Raw genomic sequence first — 21342 nt, forward strand, 5'->3', positions numbered from 1 at the left:
TTATTATTTTTCAAGAGCTCAGAAATAAATTAGATATGACAATGCTATGATTAGTTCACAAGAGAAACATAAAAGGAGGAAATATTAATAAAATATTACTCTGAAAATATATAGGATAAGAACATTAAAAAAACTTAGACTTCACATTCTTAACATTGACCTTCTAAATACTGAGACTTTATAGACTAGTATGTAAAGGAGATATTCTCCTTAAAATTTCAGTGAAAGTTCAACAAGATATTTCTGAAAACAATTTTGGGATTTTTTTCCCCCACTAATTACAGTGGTAGTCTTATTTTAAATTAAATGGAAAAGGAAGAAAAAAGCCATCAATGATTCTGATCAAGTCAAAAGGTCAAAGACATGAAACTTAGATTTAGACATTTAAACCATTAATACTGAATTTGCCCATTATTTTCATATTTGCTAAATTTAGGAAATAAGGAAACTCATATTGGTATGAGAGAGAAAGAGGACTTGTCTTTGACTTTGCAAAGTTCTTATGAGTCTTTTCATTTATTTCTCATTTTAACATCCACCATCTCTTTTTTAAAAGGGCAATTGTGGCACCCATTTGTTCTGACAACAACAATTAGATAGTGCTCTGTAATCAAACTGAAGCTTTGTACGCTGTTCATGCTGCTGCTCACGTCTGTCAGCCTGTGAAATTGAGAACTGGTCTAAGAATCAGTCCGACTCCTTTCTCCCACAGAGCAATGTCACTGGGACTGTCAGAATGGGCCATCAGTACGCTTGGCTGTTTACTTCTTTTGTTTTTAACTCCCCAATCACCCCTCACATCTTGACTGACACTTTAGAACATAACCCTATTCACTTACTTGAAACATGATAAAGCTTATTATCTCTGTTTTCTGACCATCCAAGAAGCAGCTTACAGACACCACTTATCGCTATTCTCTGGAATAGTTGCCACAATCACAGCCTTTCTTAATTCTTGCTGCTTTGGGGACGTGAAGTGGATATTAAATGCTGGTGTCAGTAACTCTCACTCCTAGACTCTGATGTAGTTGTGCCAGGGGTAGGGCAATGCTCGATTATATTAAAAGGTCAGCACAAAAAATGTCATCCTTTTATATCAAAACATTATGAAGAGAATCAGTTTAGAATAAACATTTGCCCCATTTCCTTGGTCAGTTATGAGAGTTGAAGTTGAAATACTTCTGATTTTCAATAGATAATCAGAAACATAATCCTAGCAATTCATCAAATAGAATTAATTGACATAATGTTTCCACAAAAGGACATCGTATCATGTGTTTCCTTAATATCCCATCAAAGCACCTTATAGTTCCCTTGTTCTCAATTTATTTCACTAGAAACATACCTGAGTGTTACCTTATTTCAGGCATTAAGAGAAGAAAAAGGAAAAATGCTTTCATCTCCAATGAGACCAGATCAGCATATCCTAGGAGAGTACCAGCATGTTGGAACTCCATTAGACTATTCTAGTTTGTCTACCTTCCCTCTTCGCTTGAGCATTAGTGTCCTGCATGCGCTAAGAACTTGATTAATGCTTGCTGATTGATGTCATAAACAAGAAGAAATAAAGCATTTCAGCAAGATGTTTATATTGTTTGAGGATTGCTGAGGTGTTTGCAACTGTGGAGAGAAATGTGATTGCTTTTTGTGACAAGATCAGTCGTTGATCATCAAAAGATATCATTGGATGCCTGTTATATGAGAATATTATGGCCTGTGGATTAAAAAAATATTGAAAATGATATAACTGTCCATGATTTATAAGAAATGTAAATCAGTTTTAGCTTATTATTCGGAAGTGAAAAATATAACTAGATTATAGAAACTTTGGAAAAATGAATTTTAAACTGATTCATACCTGCATATTCAAAGATTTTAAAATTACCTGATAAAATTTAGACAGATGATTTATAGGATAATAATCTCAGGACCTCTCTAGTAGGCTAATGAAATCAGTGCCTCATAACTTCTATAGTACTTACCAAAAGAAAATAATAATAGTGTAATGCTCCTTTAACCACTCTTTGGAAGCTTTGACCAGACCCAAGCAGAGACTAGGTCCCTAGCACCCTTGAGTATGTCATTTTGGACCCCTATCCTTTGGTCATCTGATTTCTCACAAACTCTCTTCTCCAGTCTACACGTTTTTTAGTCCCAGCCTATTCTCCTGGATCTTCTAGTGTTTTCACCTTTCCATCATGACCACCATCAAACCTTCCAAAGACATTCAGGTCTTTGGCAATGTTCTAATAGTCTTCCTCTCCACCTCACTTCTTTCCATCAGTTGCTTTATTTCCATAATTCTAAATAACCTTTATTTCTGCTTCAGCAACTCACACACACATCCTTTTCAATACCCTGAACTGCTCCATCTCAAAAATCACCAGCTCTGGTATACAATTTAGGAAATGGCAAATTACCAATCAGTAGATAAAAAAGAGTGTAAACACTCCTATAACTCTTACCCTTTTTTCTCAGTCCATAAGCCCCTTTTGGCTTAACCACTTTTCCTCATCCAACCTAAATCCTGTGGTGTGTCACTTCACCTTTTTCCAACACCTTCTACTTTTTTTGGGCCTCTTCTTCCATTATAGTCCACTCTAAGAATCTACAAACTTGGATGAGTTCTTCCATCTTTGCCCTTCATTTTTATTCCCAGGCCACTAAACACAACTAGAGGAGAGTATACAGCTGTTCAAGTTGTCACTTTCAATTTACAAATCTCAACAGGGGCCAAAATTCCCCTGGTGAGCCTTTTATAATCCCATGAATCAGCTTCTCCCATGCCTAACTGGTCTTCCAAATCTTCACCACTCTCCTAAAGCCCTCTCCACCATCAATATACCCTGAATTTTATAGCCAAAAAAACTTGGGGTTTGAACAATTGCTCTAACATTTACTAGATTATAATCCTTGGCATAGTTGGAGGTTTACCTTTTTCTTATCTTGCCTCCTCTTGAATCCCTTTTCTGTTTAACTCTAATCATGTCAGCATCTCCAATTAAAATCCTTCAGTGCTTCCCATGACCCTAGGGTTAAATCCAAACTGCTCAACTGAGTGTAGAAGGCCCTCCATCCCTATGCCTTATTCCTCTCCAGCTTTATCTGCTTCCCATCCTGAATTTGACCTCAGCAAGCTAATCACTGCTTCTACAATGGACATGAGAACCCCTGCCTATGCCTGTGTTTATTCCCCTTCCTAGAAGATTCTCACCTAACCACTACCATCTGTCCCCTTTTTCAGCTTACAAAATTCCTTAGTCATAAGACCGACGCATCATGTTCCCTGTGAAGCCTTTATAAATGTCCCTAAGAAGGATTGATTACTTACTTCTTTGTGCCTTTTTATACTATATAAACAGCTCTATGATGATATTATTTACTGTATTTGCAATTAATTATTCTATTTGAGAATTCTTTGAAGTCACATCTCTAAGATGGGTAGGAAAAAAAGGAAGGACAAAGTATACTTTTCTTTTTAATTAATAAATTTTATTTTTTTAGAGCACATTTAGGTTCATAGCAAAATTAAGCAGAAAGTACAGAGTTCCCATATACCTCCTATCCTCACACAGGCACAGCCTCCCCTACTATTGACATCCTCCACCAGAGTGGTACATTTGTTAAAATTGATAAACCTACTTTGACACATTATTATCACTCAAAGTCCTAGTTTACAGTAGGGTTTACACTTGGTGTTGTATATTCTATAGGTCTTGACAAATGTATAATTACATGTATCCACCAGAATAGTACCATATAGCATAGTTTCACTGCCCTAAAAATCTGTGTTCTGCCTATTCATCCCCGCCTCCCTGCCAATCCTTGGTCTTTTTACTGTCTCCCTAGTTTTGCCTTTTCCAGAATGTGGTGTAGTTGGAATCACAGTATGTAGCCTTTTCAAATTGGCTTCTTTCACTTAGTAACATGCATTTAAGGTTCCTTCATGTCTTTTAATGGCTTGAAACTCATTTCTTTTTAGTTTTGAATAATACTCCATTGTCTAGATGTATCACCGTTTGTTTATCCATTCACCTGCTGAAGGACTTCTAGGTTACTTCCAAGTTTTGACAATTATAAACTGATAAATAAAAGCTGATATAAACATCTGTGTGTAGATTTTTGTGTAGACATAAATTTTCAGTTCATTTGGGTAAATACCATAAGAACAATTACTGGATTGTATGGTAAGAGTATGTTTCAATTTGTAAGAAACTGCCAGTCTTCCAAAGTGGCTGTACCATTTTGCGTTCCCACCAGCAATGATTGAGAGTTCCTGCCACAGAATTTGGTATGGCCAGTGTTTTTGATTTTGGCCTTTCTAGTAGATGTGTAATGATATCTCATGTTGTTTTAATTTGCAATTCACTAATGACATATCATGTTGAACATCTTTTCATATGCTTACTTATCTGTATATATCTTCTTTGGTGAGTTATCTGTCCAGGTCTTTTGCCCATTTTTCAATTGAGTTGTTCTTTTTCTTATTGAGTTTTAAGAATTCTCTATGTTTTAGATAACAGGACCTCATCAGAAGTGTCTTTGGCAAATATTTTCTCCCAGTCTGTGACTTATTTTCTGATTCTGTTGACCTTTTTTCCCCCCTAATTCTTCCTTAGGCATTTATATGTAGATCATATAATACTATCCCAAACAATATAATTTTATCTCTCTAGTGACTGCCGTGTGCCAGGAAAATATTCAAAGGAAATAGCCCTAGTCCACAGCCCACTACCAATATGGAATGAATAGAAGTCATCAGAAGTGAAAGCATCGAAGCTCATAGTAAATAGGTACTTTCTTAAGCTTCAGCGATGTAATATACCAGAACTATAAAGTCAGTACAACTAAATATACTGGTTAACAAAGTATTCTACATTTCAGTAAAATACCATAAAGATCTAATCACTGTCATCTCTTGCTGCGAAAGGTACAGTTGTTTGTGAAGCTATGAAAAAAATTAATTTACTTCAATTTGATGCAACTGATTCTTGGTTCTTAAAAAAAAACAAACAACCTGTAAAACAAACAACCTGTAAAACAAACAACCCCATTTTTTTTAGATGAACAAACAGTTATAGGAAAGCAAAATAACTCGCTAGTGCAGCCACCAGTTAGCAGTAAAGCTGGGAATAGAACCAAGGTGTCGGGTATCATCTCATTCCAATATCAGTTCCACTTTACTACCAGAAACCAATTAGTGCATTGTTAGGGGGGGAAGAAAAAAAAAAAATCTTGCTTAAACACTTAGCAAATAACACAACCAGGCAAATAGCTCTTGTAGTTTAGTGCACAGCACACAGAGAGAGATTGAAAAACAGAGATTTTTTGCCCTCAGGTAAGCACAAAATAATTTAGGAATAATGGCAAGTTACCCCTCAATAGATATGAAATAGAGTATAAATATACAATATCAAGTGAAAGAGTAGAGTGTGATTTAATCAAGGAAAGATACCCTAGAATTCAATTTTATTCTGGGTTCCAAAGGAAAGGCATGGATTGTCAGGGAGAATAATTGGAACGTTTAAAAACATAGTAACAAGAATGGATTGGAGAAAGACTTGCTTGAATCAAAATTTCCTGTTTTAATTGTATCATTTGATCTACCAGCAGTCCCCAGTCTTTTTGGCACCAGGGACCAGGGCTCCTGTGAGACTCTGATGTCTGATGATCTGAGGTGGAGCTGAGGCAGTGATGCTAGCGCTGGGGAGCAGCCGCAAATACAGATGAAGCTTTGCTCGCTAGCCTGCCGCTCGCCTCCTGTGCAGCCCAGTTCCTAACAGGCCACAGACTGGTACCGGTCCGCAGTCCTGGGGTTGTGGACCCCTGATCTAAGCAATATCTGTGTTAGTTGAATAAAGGCTGTTTAGACCATTTTCTGATGGAGTAACTTAAATGACCATCATGCTAATAAAAAATGCTAATTCTCATACACGGGAATGAGTCTTGTTTTCACTAACATGAGCTAATCTTCAATGGGCTATAGTCCATAATTATATACTGTATAAACTTGTTCTGGGAGTTCTTCTTAGGCACCTGCTACCAACACATTATCACTTTAACTTACCAGATTTCAGTATGAATTTAATGACAGATTTAAAGAAAACAAAAACAGTGGCTCTAGATTGAAGATTGATTGTTCTTTCTATGTCATGTTTGTGAACTGAAGTTTCTATATTAGAAAGGATTTTATCCTTGTTAGAAGGATTTGAAAGATGCCATTCCATAGCAAAGACTCATTCAGAGTAATTATTTTAGTGCCAGTGATGTGGCTAAACCAAAATGGCATAACTCTTAGTAGGGACTACTCTTAGTTGCCTCAATGAGATTGTATATTAGTATTGGGACACTAAAGGAATATTCAAGAGAAAAAGAAAGTAACTATCCCTTTTATGTTGAAGTATATGAATAGGTAGCTGAATAGGACCTCAGTAAATATTTACTGGATGGGTAGATGGACAGAAAAAGGGGCATACAGATAAATGGATATTGAGCTTCTTTGTTGTTTAGGTCTTCCTCCTTCATTTTAAGTGTTAAAATATCTGCTTCGATTTCTGAATTCATTGGTCAAAGGTATCTGTCCTCACAACCCATAATATTAGACTTCAAAAATAGATCTTATCTTTTTCATCTGTTCTTTTTCCCACTATGAATACCAGCTTCTTAGCTTTCTTTTCATCAGAGCAACCCAATCTCTGGACTTCTTGTATTAAGAAAATAAGGTGGCAGTGGTGGAAAGAGTATTCTGCAATTTTTTGCCAAGATATTTTCCATGTTCACTGTATTCTTTGCACAACCTCCACTGCCCTATAGTTTTAAGGGATGGTCAGGTCATCAAATTTGTTTTCCTTTCCTCTTTATTCTATAGTTATCATGTGATGTAAAACTGGATCCTCGCCCAGAATACCATCGGTGTATACTGACCTGGCATCACCAAGAACCACTGCCTTGGGCACAGAGTACAGGTTAGTCATTCACACCTGCAAGTGTGTCTGTACACCCATCCTGCTAAAACACACATAATGCAACCTCCTTTCTTAGGGATGCCTAATTTTGTAATTATTATACATTTTCCTTTTTGAATCATTAGGTTAAATTATTCCTAAATAGTACAGCATAATAGTACAACAAGAAAAAAAAGAATTAATAAAAATTTAATTATTCCATGGAGCTATATTTTCTAGGTACACATTTGAAATCTAGAGTTCCAAAAGATTTGTATCTGTTTGTTCAACAAGTTCTGAGCATAATTTTGGTTGTAGGAAAAGGAGGGACTGTTGACTACGCTGCCCTGAAATGTGAGATTAAAGCCCAATTATAATGTGATTCTCTGTAGCCTCTACTATACCCTAGATATTGGTAAATTTTAAGGACTGAGAAATCAATATTGATATTGATTTCATCTGAAAAAGGTACTGGGGGAGTCTGATCATCTCTCTTCCTCTTGAAGACCTATATTTCTAGTCTATTAAATGGTTTCTTATTTTGAAAAGAACTACAAGGGCTCCAGATGTATACACTGCGATGCTTATGCTGCTGTAACGAGAGTGTTTGCATCCAGGTAATCAGATGAGCAGCCGTCTGATGAGCATGCGCAGCGCCAACGGACTGTTGATGCTACCTCCAAAGACAGAGCAGTACGTGGAGCTCCACAAGGGCGAGGTGGTGGATGTCATGGTCATTGGACGACTATGATGATCACCAGCGGGAGAAAGCTTTGATGCATGTCCACATATCATTGACTGTATCCTGTAATATGCAACGGCACAGCTAGTTTTTCTGATTTGGATAAAAGTTGATCTGTATAGTCAACATCTTGAACTATATTTCAAAAGAATTTAAATACCTTTTAATGAAAAAACACCTAACAATAAATCTTAACAGACAACTCTATTCTGATTATATCAAAGCAAATTTTTCCTTTCTTGCAAATTGCTTTGTGTGTTCAATGCTAGGTCTGATAGCGATAGCTTTTAGTAGACAGCAGTAGGTGCCTGCAGAACTTGTGTTTTTCTCATCTTTAAAATACAACTACTTATGCTCTTAAATCAAGGATGTCTGCTTATTTATACTAGTGTAGGCAACACTTGGATTTCCCTTCTTAGTATGCTTCATAACCGCTTTACGGAGAGCTTTTGCTTGTTCTTTATCATGTATCTCGTGTTTATGTGTGCACAGTGCCAAAAGAAGAGTGACTGGGTGGAGGCCCTGCCCTGCCTCCAGGAGAACCATCCTTCACAGAGCTTCCGGGGAAGTTTCTCACCCCGGTAACCTCATGGCACAGTACTCTTGGGCAGTAACTGGATTCCTTTCATTTGAACAAACTGGGGGAAAAATGCTTCCTTAAGTGCTGACAGCCTTTTTAACCAATACATTTAAAATTGTACAGAACAAAAAATAAAATCAAAGACTGATCTTGTACAGATATTAGTGTTACCAGCATTCATGTGGAAATCAAGAGCAAAGAAAAAAATAATGTTAAACAACTCTGTACCATAACATTTTCTGTAATGATACTGAAACTTAATGAATAAAAAAAATCCTTGATCATTATATAAAAATCCATTGTGTTGGGCTTGTTATTAAAAAAGAGAATATTTTCATGCCATTCTGTGGGATTCTGCCTGGATAAAAGACATAATTGTCTTAATAAGGTTAAGTGATACAAGGGAGATTTAAAATGTGATATAACTCTATATTTCACTATAGCATTGTGAAAATATAGATAGGTTAGAAAGTAGAGAGAACTTGCAATTGGTCTGGTCTTTCCAGTCATAGTTGGAGATTAGCAAGCAAATTTAGAGGAAACATAGTTGATAATTTGGGGGTGGAGGGGACTAACTTCTTATTTTAGATGTCATAAGAACAAATTTCAAACATTTACAGTTCTTTGGAATGGAGGAGGAAAATAGTAAGTAATGAATCAGAAAATTACAGACAAGTACCTGGAATTTTTTGGATCATGTTAGAAAGGATGTAAGAAATGGAGAAAATCTGTGCTGACCATAGAAAATGCAACAAATGAAATATACTCAATCCACGTGGCTCCTTTAATAAAAACTTAGGAGTACTTTTCAAATGGTGGTAACAGGGAACATTAAATATGCTGCAGGGTATACTTAGTAAAGCAAACAACAGAAGTTGGCCGGCCTCCTGGTAAGCAAGGTGCCAAACAATGATGATGAACAAAGCCAAGTTGTAAACAAATATTTGATACTAATATTTGATATTTCCAGGATTGAAAATAAAATGTTCTATATTAAATTATTTTAATGTTTGCAAGTAAGGAAGATAAGGTTTGTTAATAGAGGTCAAGTGAAAGATCATGAAGAGTGTTTTACCTACATTCTTTCAAGAAATATTTATTAATCATCTACTATGTGCTTGGGTACAAGGTACATCATGCTACTATTTACAAAGATGAATTGGGATAGTCGCTGACATTATATTCTATCAAGGGAGATAATAATAATGCATGCAAGTAACCATAATATTTGATATGTTTGATGTTGGAAAATAAATGGTAGTGTGTGTAGAATGTGATAAATGCCACAGTTCCAATTTAAAGAGTTGGAGGAGTTCAAAAGGTAACCTACAAGGTAAGATTTCAAGGGGTAAGGTGGAATTTTAGTGATCTTAAAGGAAGTGTAGAATTTTAAAGATGATGATGCAGGAAGAAAGGTATTCCAGAAACAGAATTATGGACAATTAAAAATTATTATTATAAAATGTAAGCTCCACAAAGGTAAGGATCGTTGTTTATTTTGTTCACTTACATTAGCCCAAGTCCTTAAAAGAGTTCTTGGTATATGTGTATATTTGCAGGCATCATTTGTTCAATGAAACATACAAAGCTTACTATATACCAGGAACTTTTCATTTGTTCAATTTTCATAGCAATCCTATAAGGGTTATTTTTTCTGTATTGCAGATGAGGAAACTAAGACACAGGTTAAGCAATTTGTCCATGGTCACACAGCTAGTAGGAGGAGCTAGGATTCAAATTTAGCAATCTGGCTTCAGAGTCTGTACTCTTAAACACTAAGCAAAAGAAACAGAAAACTGACATATTTGTAAGACCAAAAAAAGTCTATATTTGAGGCCCAAACTATGAAATTCTTGAATACCAAATTAAGCAGTCTAGATTTATTCTAGAGACAAACTTAGAGATTTTCGATCACAGAAGTGTTAGGATCACAACTGTCCTTTGAAGGAAAATGCGCCGGCAGCGTTGAATAGGGTAGATTGGCTTGAGGAGAAACTGGAGTGAGACACCAGTTAAAAGGTGATTGTGCATTAGCAACGACGTGGATGGACCTAGAGGTTATTAGGCTGAGTGAAATAAGTCACACAGAGAAAGATAGATACCGTATGATTTCACTTATATGCGGTATCTAAGGAACAAAAAGAACAAACTAATCAAAAACAGACTCACAAATATAATGGACAATTTGGTGACAGACAGAGAGGAGGGGGGTTGACAGAACAGAATGAAGGGTTAAAGGAGTACAAATTAGTAGTTGATAGTTGGGCACGGGCAGCATGGCAGAGGGAATGCAGTTAGCATTAATATGATGGCAAAGTGGAGGGCCAGGGAAGGGAGGGAGCAGTTGGGGGGATCGTTTTATGAACATTATAGATGTCTAACCAATGTACTGTATACTTGAAACTAATTTAAAGAAATAAATTTATTTTTTAAAGAAGGTGATTATGGTTCTACAGGTGAGGGGTGATGACAGCCTTACCCATAGTGGTGGAGGTGATAGTGATGGGGAGGTCATGATGAACAAATCTGCCCCTGGCCATAAAGAATGGAAAGAATTTTACAACTGATTTCAGGTTTGGGAAAGAGAAAAATAAGAGATGATTCAAAGTCATCAGTCTTGGTTGACTGAGAATATGTTAAACCATTAATAAAAAAAGTCAGAAAAATGGATTTTGTGGAGGAGCTGACGAGTTTGGACGTGTGTATGTTTGAGATGCCAGAGGAGTATTAAGGTAGATACGTCCTGTTGGCACTTGAAGGTACAGGTCAGGAATTCACAAAAGAGGTACTGGCTGGATATAACTTTGGGAGGAATTCACATAAAGGTAGTATTTGAAATGTAACTGTGTATGGGAAAGATTATCAAGGAAGGGTTTGCCAAGAGAAGAGGACAGGGCCTTTGGGAGCATCTTAGTTTGAAGTGTTAGAGGGAAAAGGCCATAAGTGGAATGAAAGGAAGAGCATTTTAAGAAGCCAGGTAGGGTAGTGTCCCACAAAGCAAGGAGGAGAGTTTCAAGAAGGGAGGATAATCAACTGTAAAAAATATCAAGAAGGATGAAGGCTCAAAAAGATTCACTGATGAGGCAATCGGTCATGAGCTGCCAGAGTGCAATTTCAATAGTGGGTTGAAGACAAAAGCCAGATTGCAAAATAGAAACCATGAATATGAATTCTTTGGGGCTTGTGCTTAAGAAAGATAGACACAGGATGGTAGCTTGAACCCGTAACGAGGTGGAGGAAACATTTTCGTTTGTGGGTTTTGAGCAAAGAGAAACAGGAATGGGCATGTGAAAAATGCAAGAGTAAGGTTCCAGATGGAGAAAGAAGAAGAGGACCCGGTGGCCCAATTAGCCTACAAGAAGGGACATTTTTCCTTCCGAATTAGAAAAGGGAAAAAATATGAACACATTTGAAGTAGATACAAAGGAAATTTAATTTCAAAGTTAAGTTTCACTGAAATGGTTCTGCTTAGCACAGCGGAAGTTAATGTCATCTATTTGCATTTATTTGACCAGAATTATTTTAGAATTACACATATATGACATGTTATAATTCTTTGTCTTAGTGGTTGATACTTAAATAAAAGACTATAGAAGATGACTTTAGATTGCTTACAGCTGTGTGGAAATTAAGCAGTTTCCTTTTAACCTGCCTTCTTTGGTTGTGTTTGGGTTCTTTCAAACTATATCACACAATGAAAAAAAAAAGAACATAAGCAGATTGTTTACCAAGTAAATGCTATTAAGTGATGTTGCATGCTACAGCAAGTGGATTCTTTGGATGGCTATCATTTTTTTAATTATTTGCTAACCAAAAAAACTTTGAAGGTCTAACCCATAACCAACTCTTGATCCTCATGAAACCCTAACAAGGTAAGTCATTGTTATCCCCAATTATAGAAGTGGAGATTTATGTAAATGCAGAATTTAAAGCAAATAAACTATGTATCTTATTCCGATGTCGATGGATCTAAGGGAAATAGCACATTGCATTTTACATGCTTATAAGAAGTATTAAGCCCAATTCTCTATAACAATATTGTTACAGAGTTCATCAATAACTTGCCCTAGAACCAAAAGGTTAAAGAATTGCTCGATGCTGGCCATTTTGTATGGTCAGTTACCAATATTTCTGTAGTCTTTTGTAATAATTCAATAATTTGTTAAGCAAGCATTTATTAATTTCCTACAGTATGCCAGTCTCCATGCTAGGCACTGAGGATGCAGTGATGGATGAGACAAAGACTGATTCCCAACTGGAGGGGACAGTTGAGAAATCAAAAAAAAATTTTTATGAGAAATCAAGAGACAGATTATGAGAAATCAAAAAAAAAATTTTTTTTTGACATACAGATTGTGAAAAGTCTATGCAGAAATGCAATGACATATTAGTAACTGGGTAGAGGCCTAAATCAATAATATTCAGTTATTGTGTCAGGGTCTAGCAATTTAAAAAGGCAGAAACTGCGTTAAGAGACTTTAACAAAGAAATAAGTGTTGGAGACCTGGAAAAGAACAAAGGAAACGTTAAGATGTCAGAGATAATAACTGCAGGGAGCAACCACCACACCACGATTGGGGAGGTGGGCGGAAGAAGTTAGAGTAATCAGAATCTAGCTCAGAGTTTGGAATCTTTGAAGCAAGGGCTCAAACATCTTAAGGAGAGGGCACTGCCCATCTGCTGATTCTGAGAATGAAAAAAAGCTAGAACCAGTTGCTGTTGCCAGGGTGACAGAAGAAATAAATAGGAAGGAACGCAAGTCCTTTCTTCCCTCCCTCTGCTTTCAAAGCTCCCTGTGGTCTAATGCAACCTGTTGTTGAACCTAACAGGAAAGTCGACTGGTGAGAGAAATATAGTTTGCAGTTCCAGCCCCAGTACCACGATACAGGATGCGATGGCGGATTTGGAGCCGAGGGACAATCACTTGTCAAGTGATGGAGGAAGGGCTCTCTAAACAGGTAACTTTTGAACTCTGACCTGAAGAATGAAAATATGCCCCATGTGTTAAAATCTGAGAGAAGAGCATTTCAGACAGGGAAGAGCTTGAAGAATACAACATCAGAAAGATGAAGTATGGTCTGAGATACAGGTGGAGAGAACTGAAGCCAGAGAACTGGAGCTGGTCATGCTTACAAATGTATAGGCTCTTGGATGCAATACTAAATCCAAACAAACACACTCTATGATAAAACGCCAGATATTCTAGGAACATTGGGAAGCTACTGAAGGTTTAAGATAAAAAGTCTATTATCTACTCACCACTCGAATACAAGACAACATGCTAGACAAGGGTTCTCGCAAACAAGGAACTCATTCTCTCTGCCTCCTACACCTGTTCCTCTGCCTATATTTTGTTTTTGCGTTAATGACACACCACCGTTTACCCAGTTCCCCAAACCAGAAACCTCTGAGTCATTCCTTCTTCTAACTCCCACATCCAGTTAGTCACCAAATTCTATCAACTCTATTAATAATAGTTCCTAAATTAACCCTCTATCTTCTATTCCCACGGCTACCGCCTTGGTCTCTGCATCCAGATCTGCCCTCCCCAAATCCATCCTTCGTGCTGCCACCAGAAGAATCACTCCAGACCATAAATATCCACATGCTAAAATTCCTAATTCAAAAACTTCTGTAACCACTGAGGTCCAAGACCCGAGCAGGGCATTCAAAGCCCTCTACAATCTAGCCTCCCCCTCCTCTACCTTCCTTTTTTCCCCCTCTAACTTTATGTAACACCTGACCATTTGCAGTTACCCCTTCAAACCAAGTCATTTTATGCTTCAGTGCCTTTGCTCGGGCTGGCTAATCTTTCAGGATTTAGTTTGGGCCTTAATTCCTCTAGGAACCCTTCCCTAAATCTCCAAATTGGACTAAGAGCCCCTCATCTGTGCCCCCACATTTCATTGCCTCTCGTTGGAATAATCTGCTTACGCAACCTCTCTTCCCACTTGACAGTAAGTTCCTGGAGACAGAGACTGTAGCCCCAGCATGGCATGGTGCCTAATAAATAGTAGGTACTCATTACTGAGCTGAGCAACAGAATTTACCTCGTATTGCACTCACCAAGAAACCAGATACAGAATCTGGCAGGGAAACTTCAAACTTTTCTGGCAGGAAAACTTCAAGCATAGTCAGACAGCAGAGAGGATCCCATGTGGGCATGAACAAGCCGGCACATCTCATGAGGGACCAGGAGAGAGGGATACTTGGTCATGGACCTCTCTTCTTCAAAGAGCCACAAATTCCGACTTGTGGCATCCTCTCCAAATGAAGTTATACATAAGATTTTAAATTCTGTGCATGTTAAAAAGTATTGATGTTTTAAAGGTAAATGTTTAAAATATACCATCATTTTTATTTCCTCCTTTTGCTATGTCTCCACTTTTTAATATACCAGTAGCCTCAAAAAAAAAAAAAAAAAAAAAGATAATAGCAAAGAGTTTCATCAAGGTACATCATAATTAAATTAATAACATCAACTTGGAAGAGATGAAATCAGATTTATGCAAACATGTTTCCTGACCCTGAGGCGGGAAGAACACAAACATGACACATGATAATCATGCAACAAACATGCCGAATGAAGAAATAGGTGACTAGAAATTTAGTCCATGGCAATCAGATAACTAGAAGAAGAATCTGTCCATTCAAAAGAGAGTGTTCAGGATAGAAGACAGGAATGAGAGTGTCTGAAGTAAAAATAATGGGCAACCCTTTGAGCCCGCACATAAAGAGGCTGCAGGCTGAACCAGTTGTGGAGAACTATCACCAGAGTCTGATGCCATTAAACGGTCAAGTTACACGTCTGGTGTGCGCCTCTGCTTCTGGGAATACAGCCCGATATGCATCCTACAGGGGTGGGTGCTGCTGTGGTCTCCCTGACACCGATACCTGGTCCCAAATGGATATTACAGTTCTTGAGGAAATAGGAACACTATCATCCTCTCAAAAACTCAACATAGTTCATGTTTATTCTGAGAGGCTGAATGTTCTCTGGGCCCTGTCAAAAGCGAGTGTTTCAGTCTAGAATACGGTGATCCAAAGGAAATGAATTCACCAAGGTAATGCTCCCCGACCCGGGCCTCAGTGTCAGCTAGTTTCCCCTCATGCCCTTCCATCCTCATGGGCGGGTGAGAAGGTAGCTAGACAGGTGGGTTTCTGCAGCACTCGATTAAAACACAAAAGGTGAAGGAGGACAATATGACAAGGAAGGGGAGAACCTAACCACACAGAAAAGCAAAGACAACCAAGCTAATCACGTGTCCTCATTATAGGATACCCTCAGAGAGAGAACACCATGTATTTATTTATATTCATTCATCCAAATATTACTGAGTGCCTACTATAGCTTGTGTCCAGAATTCACTAGATGCTGGAGGTAGGAAGATAAAGAGGCCTATGCCCTATAAGAATGCTATATTCTTTTGAAGTTTTTCTTCACAGGTCAAAGTGACAAGTATGTTAAAGTGTCTGAAAATTGAGACATAGGGAGATTGAATGATAAATTATCAATTGAATGATAAATAATTTTTTTAAAAAAAGTATTTTCAACTTTCTCAGTATGATATCTTTTCCATGGTGATTCTACTGCTAAATTGACTTTTCTCTCCAAAGAAGCCTCTGAAAACTTCACACCACAGTCAGAGCTACCTAACTCCTGAGCCGTCAGGGGTCCGCTGGAAAACTGGCAACACTCAATCCCAGAGACGGACCTTCAGGTCGCTCCTTCCCAGGGCTCTTTTCTTACTTCAGAGACGATGTCAGCACATTATGATGCAGAAGCAATAGAACAATGCCCAGAGCCTTGCCTCCTGGGCTTCTTTCACTAGGTGGCTAGTCGCCTGTCTGGTAGACATAAACAAACACGTTCTGCCAAAGAAATGTAAAAAGAGTTGGAACCGTGCTATATTGGAGACTAACCTCCTAGTAGACATCCAGGAGATTCTTCGGAGGGCTATTTCAGCCTCACCTCTACGTAAGTGACTCTCTGGTTACCGCAACTTTGGTGTGAACCCGAAGGAGAAAGAGGTGGATAGTTCAATGAAATTCTGATAATTCAAGGACAAAATGTCTATTTTCTTTTTATCTTCCTGTTTTCTTTCTAGTTTCATTTCTTGTACCATAACTAGAACAAGCAGGAAAGCTCAGAGACCACACCTGGTTACTGAATTTCTTAAAATTAATTTCGTTGGGAGTTTGAGATTGAAATAAAAACAAGTTTCCCAGATTACCTTCAAATTTTGATTTTTCAAACTGTTACCCTAATTTTCTTCCACAAGTGACTGAGAATCGAATGAATTCGTGGACAGTTATTTTTAATTATTAAATTGGGGGAGAAGATCTAGAACATAGGACTTCTCTGTTGAAAACTAAAAGGTTAGTTGGGGGTCCCATCAAGAGAGAGGGGGCCACAATAGCCAGAACTTCTCAAAGGTATAACCAGAATTGCAACCTAGAATTGTAATGGACCAATTCTAAAAATGTTTCCTAGTGTGTTAAGTATCTTAGAAAAAATCATCTATGTAAATTCTATGCTTCAAAGTGCTATGAAGAATTAACTATAGTGCACCAAGTATCACAGATAAGTGACAGATAAACACCATCATTGAAGAGTTTTCATGTAATTACAGAAATAACACACACAAAAGAAAAAGACAAGATTCTAGGCGGTCAGTATATGGGTATTCACTATAGAATTCTTTCAATTTTGTCATAAGTTTGAAATTCTTTTATAATAAAATATTGGAGGAAAAGACTCTGTGGGAATGTTAAATAGCAAATACTTACAGGGGACACTTTACGGGCATTTATAGACACCCCTTTGAATTAGGCAGTCAGAAAAGCTGGTAGAAACTCTCCCTCACTGGCTCCCAGACTCTCTCTCCCCCTTTCCAATTTGCGTTACAAGTCAAGCTGTTACGATTTCAAAAAATTCCTGATGACTCTAGTTGTTCCTGGGAAAATGAAGACCTCGCCACCACCATAGCATGAACATACCTCCCATCCATACTATCTTACCCTAATGGGACCTTGGTCATCCTTGGAACATTACCCAGATGAGGTCTTGGTGACATCATGGAAAGTTTAAAACAAAGCTGAAGTAGTTCTACCCCTGAAATGTATACAGCTGAATGCTTCTCTGTGTTTAGTTTCCCTGTTAAACCACTGGCATTGGCTTCTGTAATCAAACTTAATATGGAATCTCTCTACCTTTTCTTTTACTAAAAGTAGTCAACAATGCTTTTTTTAAATGAAAATTATACTGTAATTCTGCAGAAGAGTGCAACCTGGTATAAATATCTCCTGAATTAATCTCCACTCAAAGTTGGAAAAAAGAAAAAAGGAGATGGGGGTGGTGTGAAGCACTAATTAGGAGAAATAACAAAGATTGTAAAGACTGTGAGTGACAGGGTAAGTTGGAGGCCATCTCAAATAGAACCGGATCTCCTTATGCCCTCCTTGCTCTGCAACACAGATAAAGCCCTTACCTGTAATACCGCTCTGTATCTTGCTTGTTTTAATTGGGTGTATAAGACATTTATTGGGCCTAGTGAAAAGCATAAATTATTGGAAAAATATAAACTGTGATTGTAAAAACTAATACACAATTCTGGTAGATCAAGTTATAACAGGAGATTCTGTGTATTTGTGAAACAAAGCTAGCTTTGTGTTCCCTTAATGGCCTGCAGCAATCCTGCTTTGTTTCTCTGCTTTAATTCATACATTCACCCAACATGTATTTATTGTAATTCCATAACATACACATTCATTGATCTTTGAATGTGATTAATCTATTTTAATACTAAAATTTACTTTTTATTTGTGAATTTTATATTGTAGACCTATACTGCACATACAATATTAATAAAGCAAGATCATATAAACTTTCATAAAGGATTTACATAAATAAACCTTGCTTTATTTTAAAAATATTTATATAGAACCTACAAATGTTCAGCTTATTAATATGAATAACATTATTGCAAATTTCACTTACAACATCTCTCTGCTATGACTTTTCATCATAAAGGCTACAGTCATATTATTCTCTGACATGCAATGGTCACAGTGACAAAAGAGACATAAACGTACTATTCATGTTCTTGATTTATCGTTATTAAAATTTTATCCACGGATAATGATTAAAATGTTCTAAAGTTAGATTGTGGTGATGGCGGCACCTCTGTAAATATACTAAAAGTCATGGAATTATACCCTTTAAATGAGTGAAGTGAGCAGTATATAAATTATATCTCAATAAAGGTATAGTAAAAAATGATCCATGGATAAAATTACTAGGAAAACAAAACTATCTGTAAAAATCCAACCCACACAAATCAGAGTTATTTTGCATCACCAAAATTAACGACATCATCTTAGTAAGGGCCGTTCGTGGGGTGACAGGCTGCAGGCTGGGAGCTGACTGTCAGGCTGCTCTTCTATGTTGCCCCACAAGATAGCCCAGCATGGCACACAGAACTTAGAGTGGGAACCTGGAACCATCCACTGCTTTTTAAAAGAAAATCATTTCTCAAACATCTGTTAACCCAATGGCACCATTAATTTTAGCACATCTTACAAGAGGTTGTGATATTCCACATAGGTACACACCATGATTGGAAACTGCTAATTTAATGTTATGGGAAAACATGAATATCTATTACATGTAATATATAATACACATTTATGTAGATATGCATTGTAAAACTGGAAGGACCTATATATACCAAAACTTTAATACCACCACCAGATATTGAGAGTAAACCTAATAAACAGTAATTTAAGAGCTGATCCTGCTTTTGGACCATTAACAAAATGTGTGGTGGTATGTGTATGTGGCCAAGATTGGTTTCACAGAACAATTCATATGTCTTAGGAACAGTGCTGTCTTGACTAATTAACCAGGATAATTGGAGGGAGTGGGCATTATGATATACAGATTTATAATCTCAAATCACAGTTCAAGCAAAACTAGTTAAAATTCAGCCCACATTTAACTATGCACATAATCCAAAGGTGTCCAAATAATTCCAGAACAAATGTTTAGTACAAAAACCAATCACACCAGAGAAGATAAAAGATTCTGCTACATTTTCTGCTCCTTAGCTGACCTCCCTTTTGTTCCAGGGTTCAAAGGGGATGAGACAGGGCACAGCCCAGTCATGGCTGCTGAAGCCCTTCCCTTCCCCTCATTTCCTCTTCCCTCTTTGTGGCCCTGAATCCACAGCCATACCTGCTCCCCTGAGAGATCATCTGCTGATTGCCTTCTGGAAAAATATTCTCATATGCAAGGGATCCTGGAAGCCCCATAAATGACTGTGCTGGGGAGGGTTATTCCCTATTCTCAGTGGTCATGCAGCATCTACTGATTAGCATGTGTTTGTAAACACTAGACATACCTTCCAATAAGTGGATGTTGTCACTTTATCAGAGTAATCTTTTTTTCAAAAGTGCACTCTAGCACCCATTTCTGGATGAGCAAGAGTTGACTATTTTATTTCATCGAATCTAAGATCCATCAATTATAAGATATACCATTATTTTATGGACTACTAAGAAAGAAAAAAATGCTACTAATTACATAATTCGACGCTTTCTTATTACTAGAATTTTTCCACACAACATCTATCTGTCATCTTCTGTGCATTTCTTTAAAACATGCTCCACTCTAGTCTCTGGGACCTGCTTCCAAGCCTCCAACATACATTCTGAAAGTTTTGTCCTAGAATTTTCTTAATCTAACCAGAAGGTCTCAAAGGTTTTTCAGGTACTCATTAGAAACACATTTTAAATAGTAATTAAATTTAACCCATGTAGTACAAGTGGATGCACATAATTTAATATGAACATGATTAAGTTCATGCATGTGCAGCCAAATGATGATTGTCCCCTAGTGGAGAGTGATCACAAGGCACATTCCATTTCAGGTTGTTAAGCAGAGGAAAAACGTGTTTCTTAGAATGGATGAAATTTGGGAAATATGAAACTAGCAGTGATCAAGAGGGAACCCAGTTCAGCAAGTGATAGGTAGATTATACTTTTTGACACAGGGTCATGAGTGAGAGACCAATATAGGCACCTTTAGGTGCTCACTATGTGACAGCCACAATGCTCAGTGCTTTCTGTGCATCCGTGCATTCAGTCATCCCAACATTGCATTGAGTTGGGTAGTTTTATCCTCATTTTATAGATGAGGAACTTGAGCTCAGAGATGTTAGTAACATAGTCCAAGGTCAAAAAGTAGCAGATGATAGAGACCAGACATAAACCTGGATGTGTCTGATTGCAGAATCCATTATATTCCCACTGTACCGGTTTCCATGCTGGCTTTACGTCATTTGAGTTTTCCAATAGGAACTATAGTTGTAGTCCACCTGGTCCAAGTATTCTTGAAGGGGTTGTTTAAGTCAGAATTTTATGGAGAGGAGAAAGAATTGTCTATGGCGACTGTAATCACAATATGACGTGAGAACTATGCACAAGTGACAGAATAGTGAGCATAAACATATGTAAGTACATACATACATACAACTGCCAGCTGGGAAATTAGAAAGTTGTTCAGGGGTCCCCAACCCCTGGGCTATTAGGACCCAGGCGGCACAGCAGGAGGTGAGCAGCAGGCTAACCAGGGAATCTTCATCTGTATTAGCAGCCGCTTCCCAGCACTAGCATCATGGCCTCAGCTCCACCTCAGATCATCAGGCATTAGATTCTCATAGGAGCACTGGTCCCTGGTCCCAAAAAGGTTGGGACCACTGGTTTAGGCTACTCTGGCTTACGTACAGAAAGAAAATAATTCTCAACGCTTCTTATGATCCTCCATTGCACAAAGATTATTTGAGTCTACATTACTTCCTGTGTCACATGATCAAATATCCTTGTTGGCTGTAGGTGCCCAGGATTTCACTGTTTGGCAATTTCAGGTCAGCTATGAGCTATGGACTCGTAACCGTCTGGTTCCACTCACCAAACAATCGTGATTAAGATCAAAGACAACAGCTCAGCTCACATACAGACTGCGGGTCTCTGACCAATTCACCCACCTAGTTTAGCCAGAAGAACTCTTCTTAAGG

The 21342-nt window shown here is 37.6% G+C and overlaps 1 protein-coding gene across 7 annotated transcripts in view; it reads left to right on the forward strand.

The window, feature by feature from the left end:
• The window catches only part of GPHN (gephyrin), a 390228-nt gene extending 381666 nt beyond the window's left edge, over positions 1-8562 (forward strand). For 5 of the 7 annotated variants that reach the window (XM_025049111.1, XM_025049112.1, XM_025049109.1 and 2 more), the window contains 2 exons: positions 6869-6965; positions 7562-8542. In XM_025049111.1, the coding sequence (XP_024904879.1) occupies positions 6869-6965; positions 7562-7695 (231 nt within the window). In that variant the 3' untranslated portion in view covers positions 7696-8542. Of the gene's footprint in view, positions 1-6868; positions 6966-7561 lie in introns of all 7 variants that reach the window. The other 2 variants (XM_006915134.2, XM_015591978.1) reach the window with 1 other exon arrangement.
• The last annotated feature ends 12780 nt before the right edge of the window (positions 8563-21342 follow it).

Source organism: Pteropus alecto, unplaced genomic scaffold, assembly GCF_000325575.1.
Source record: "Pteropus alecto unplaced genomic scaffold, ASM32557v1 scaffold276, whole genome shotgun sequence".
In the NCBI taxonomy this organism is placed as follows: domain Eukaryota; kingdom Metazoa; phylum Chordata; class Mammalia; order Chiroptera; family Pteropodidae; genus Pteropus; species Pteropus alecto.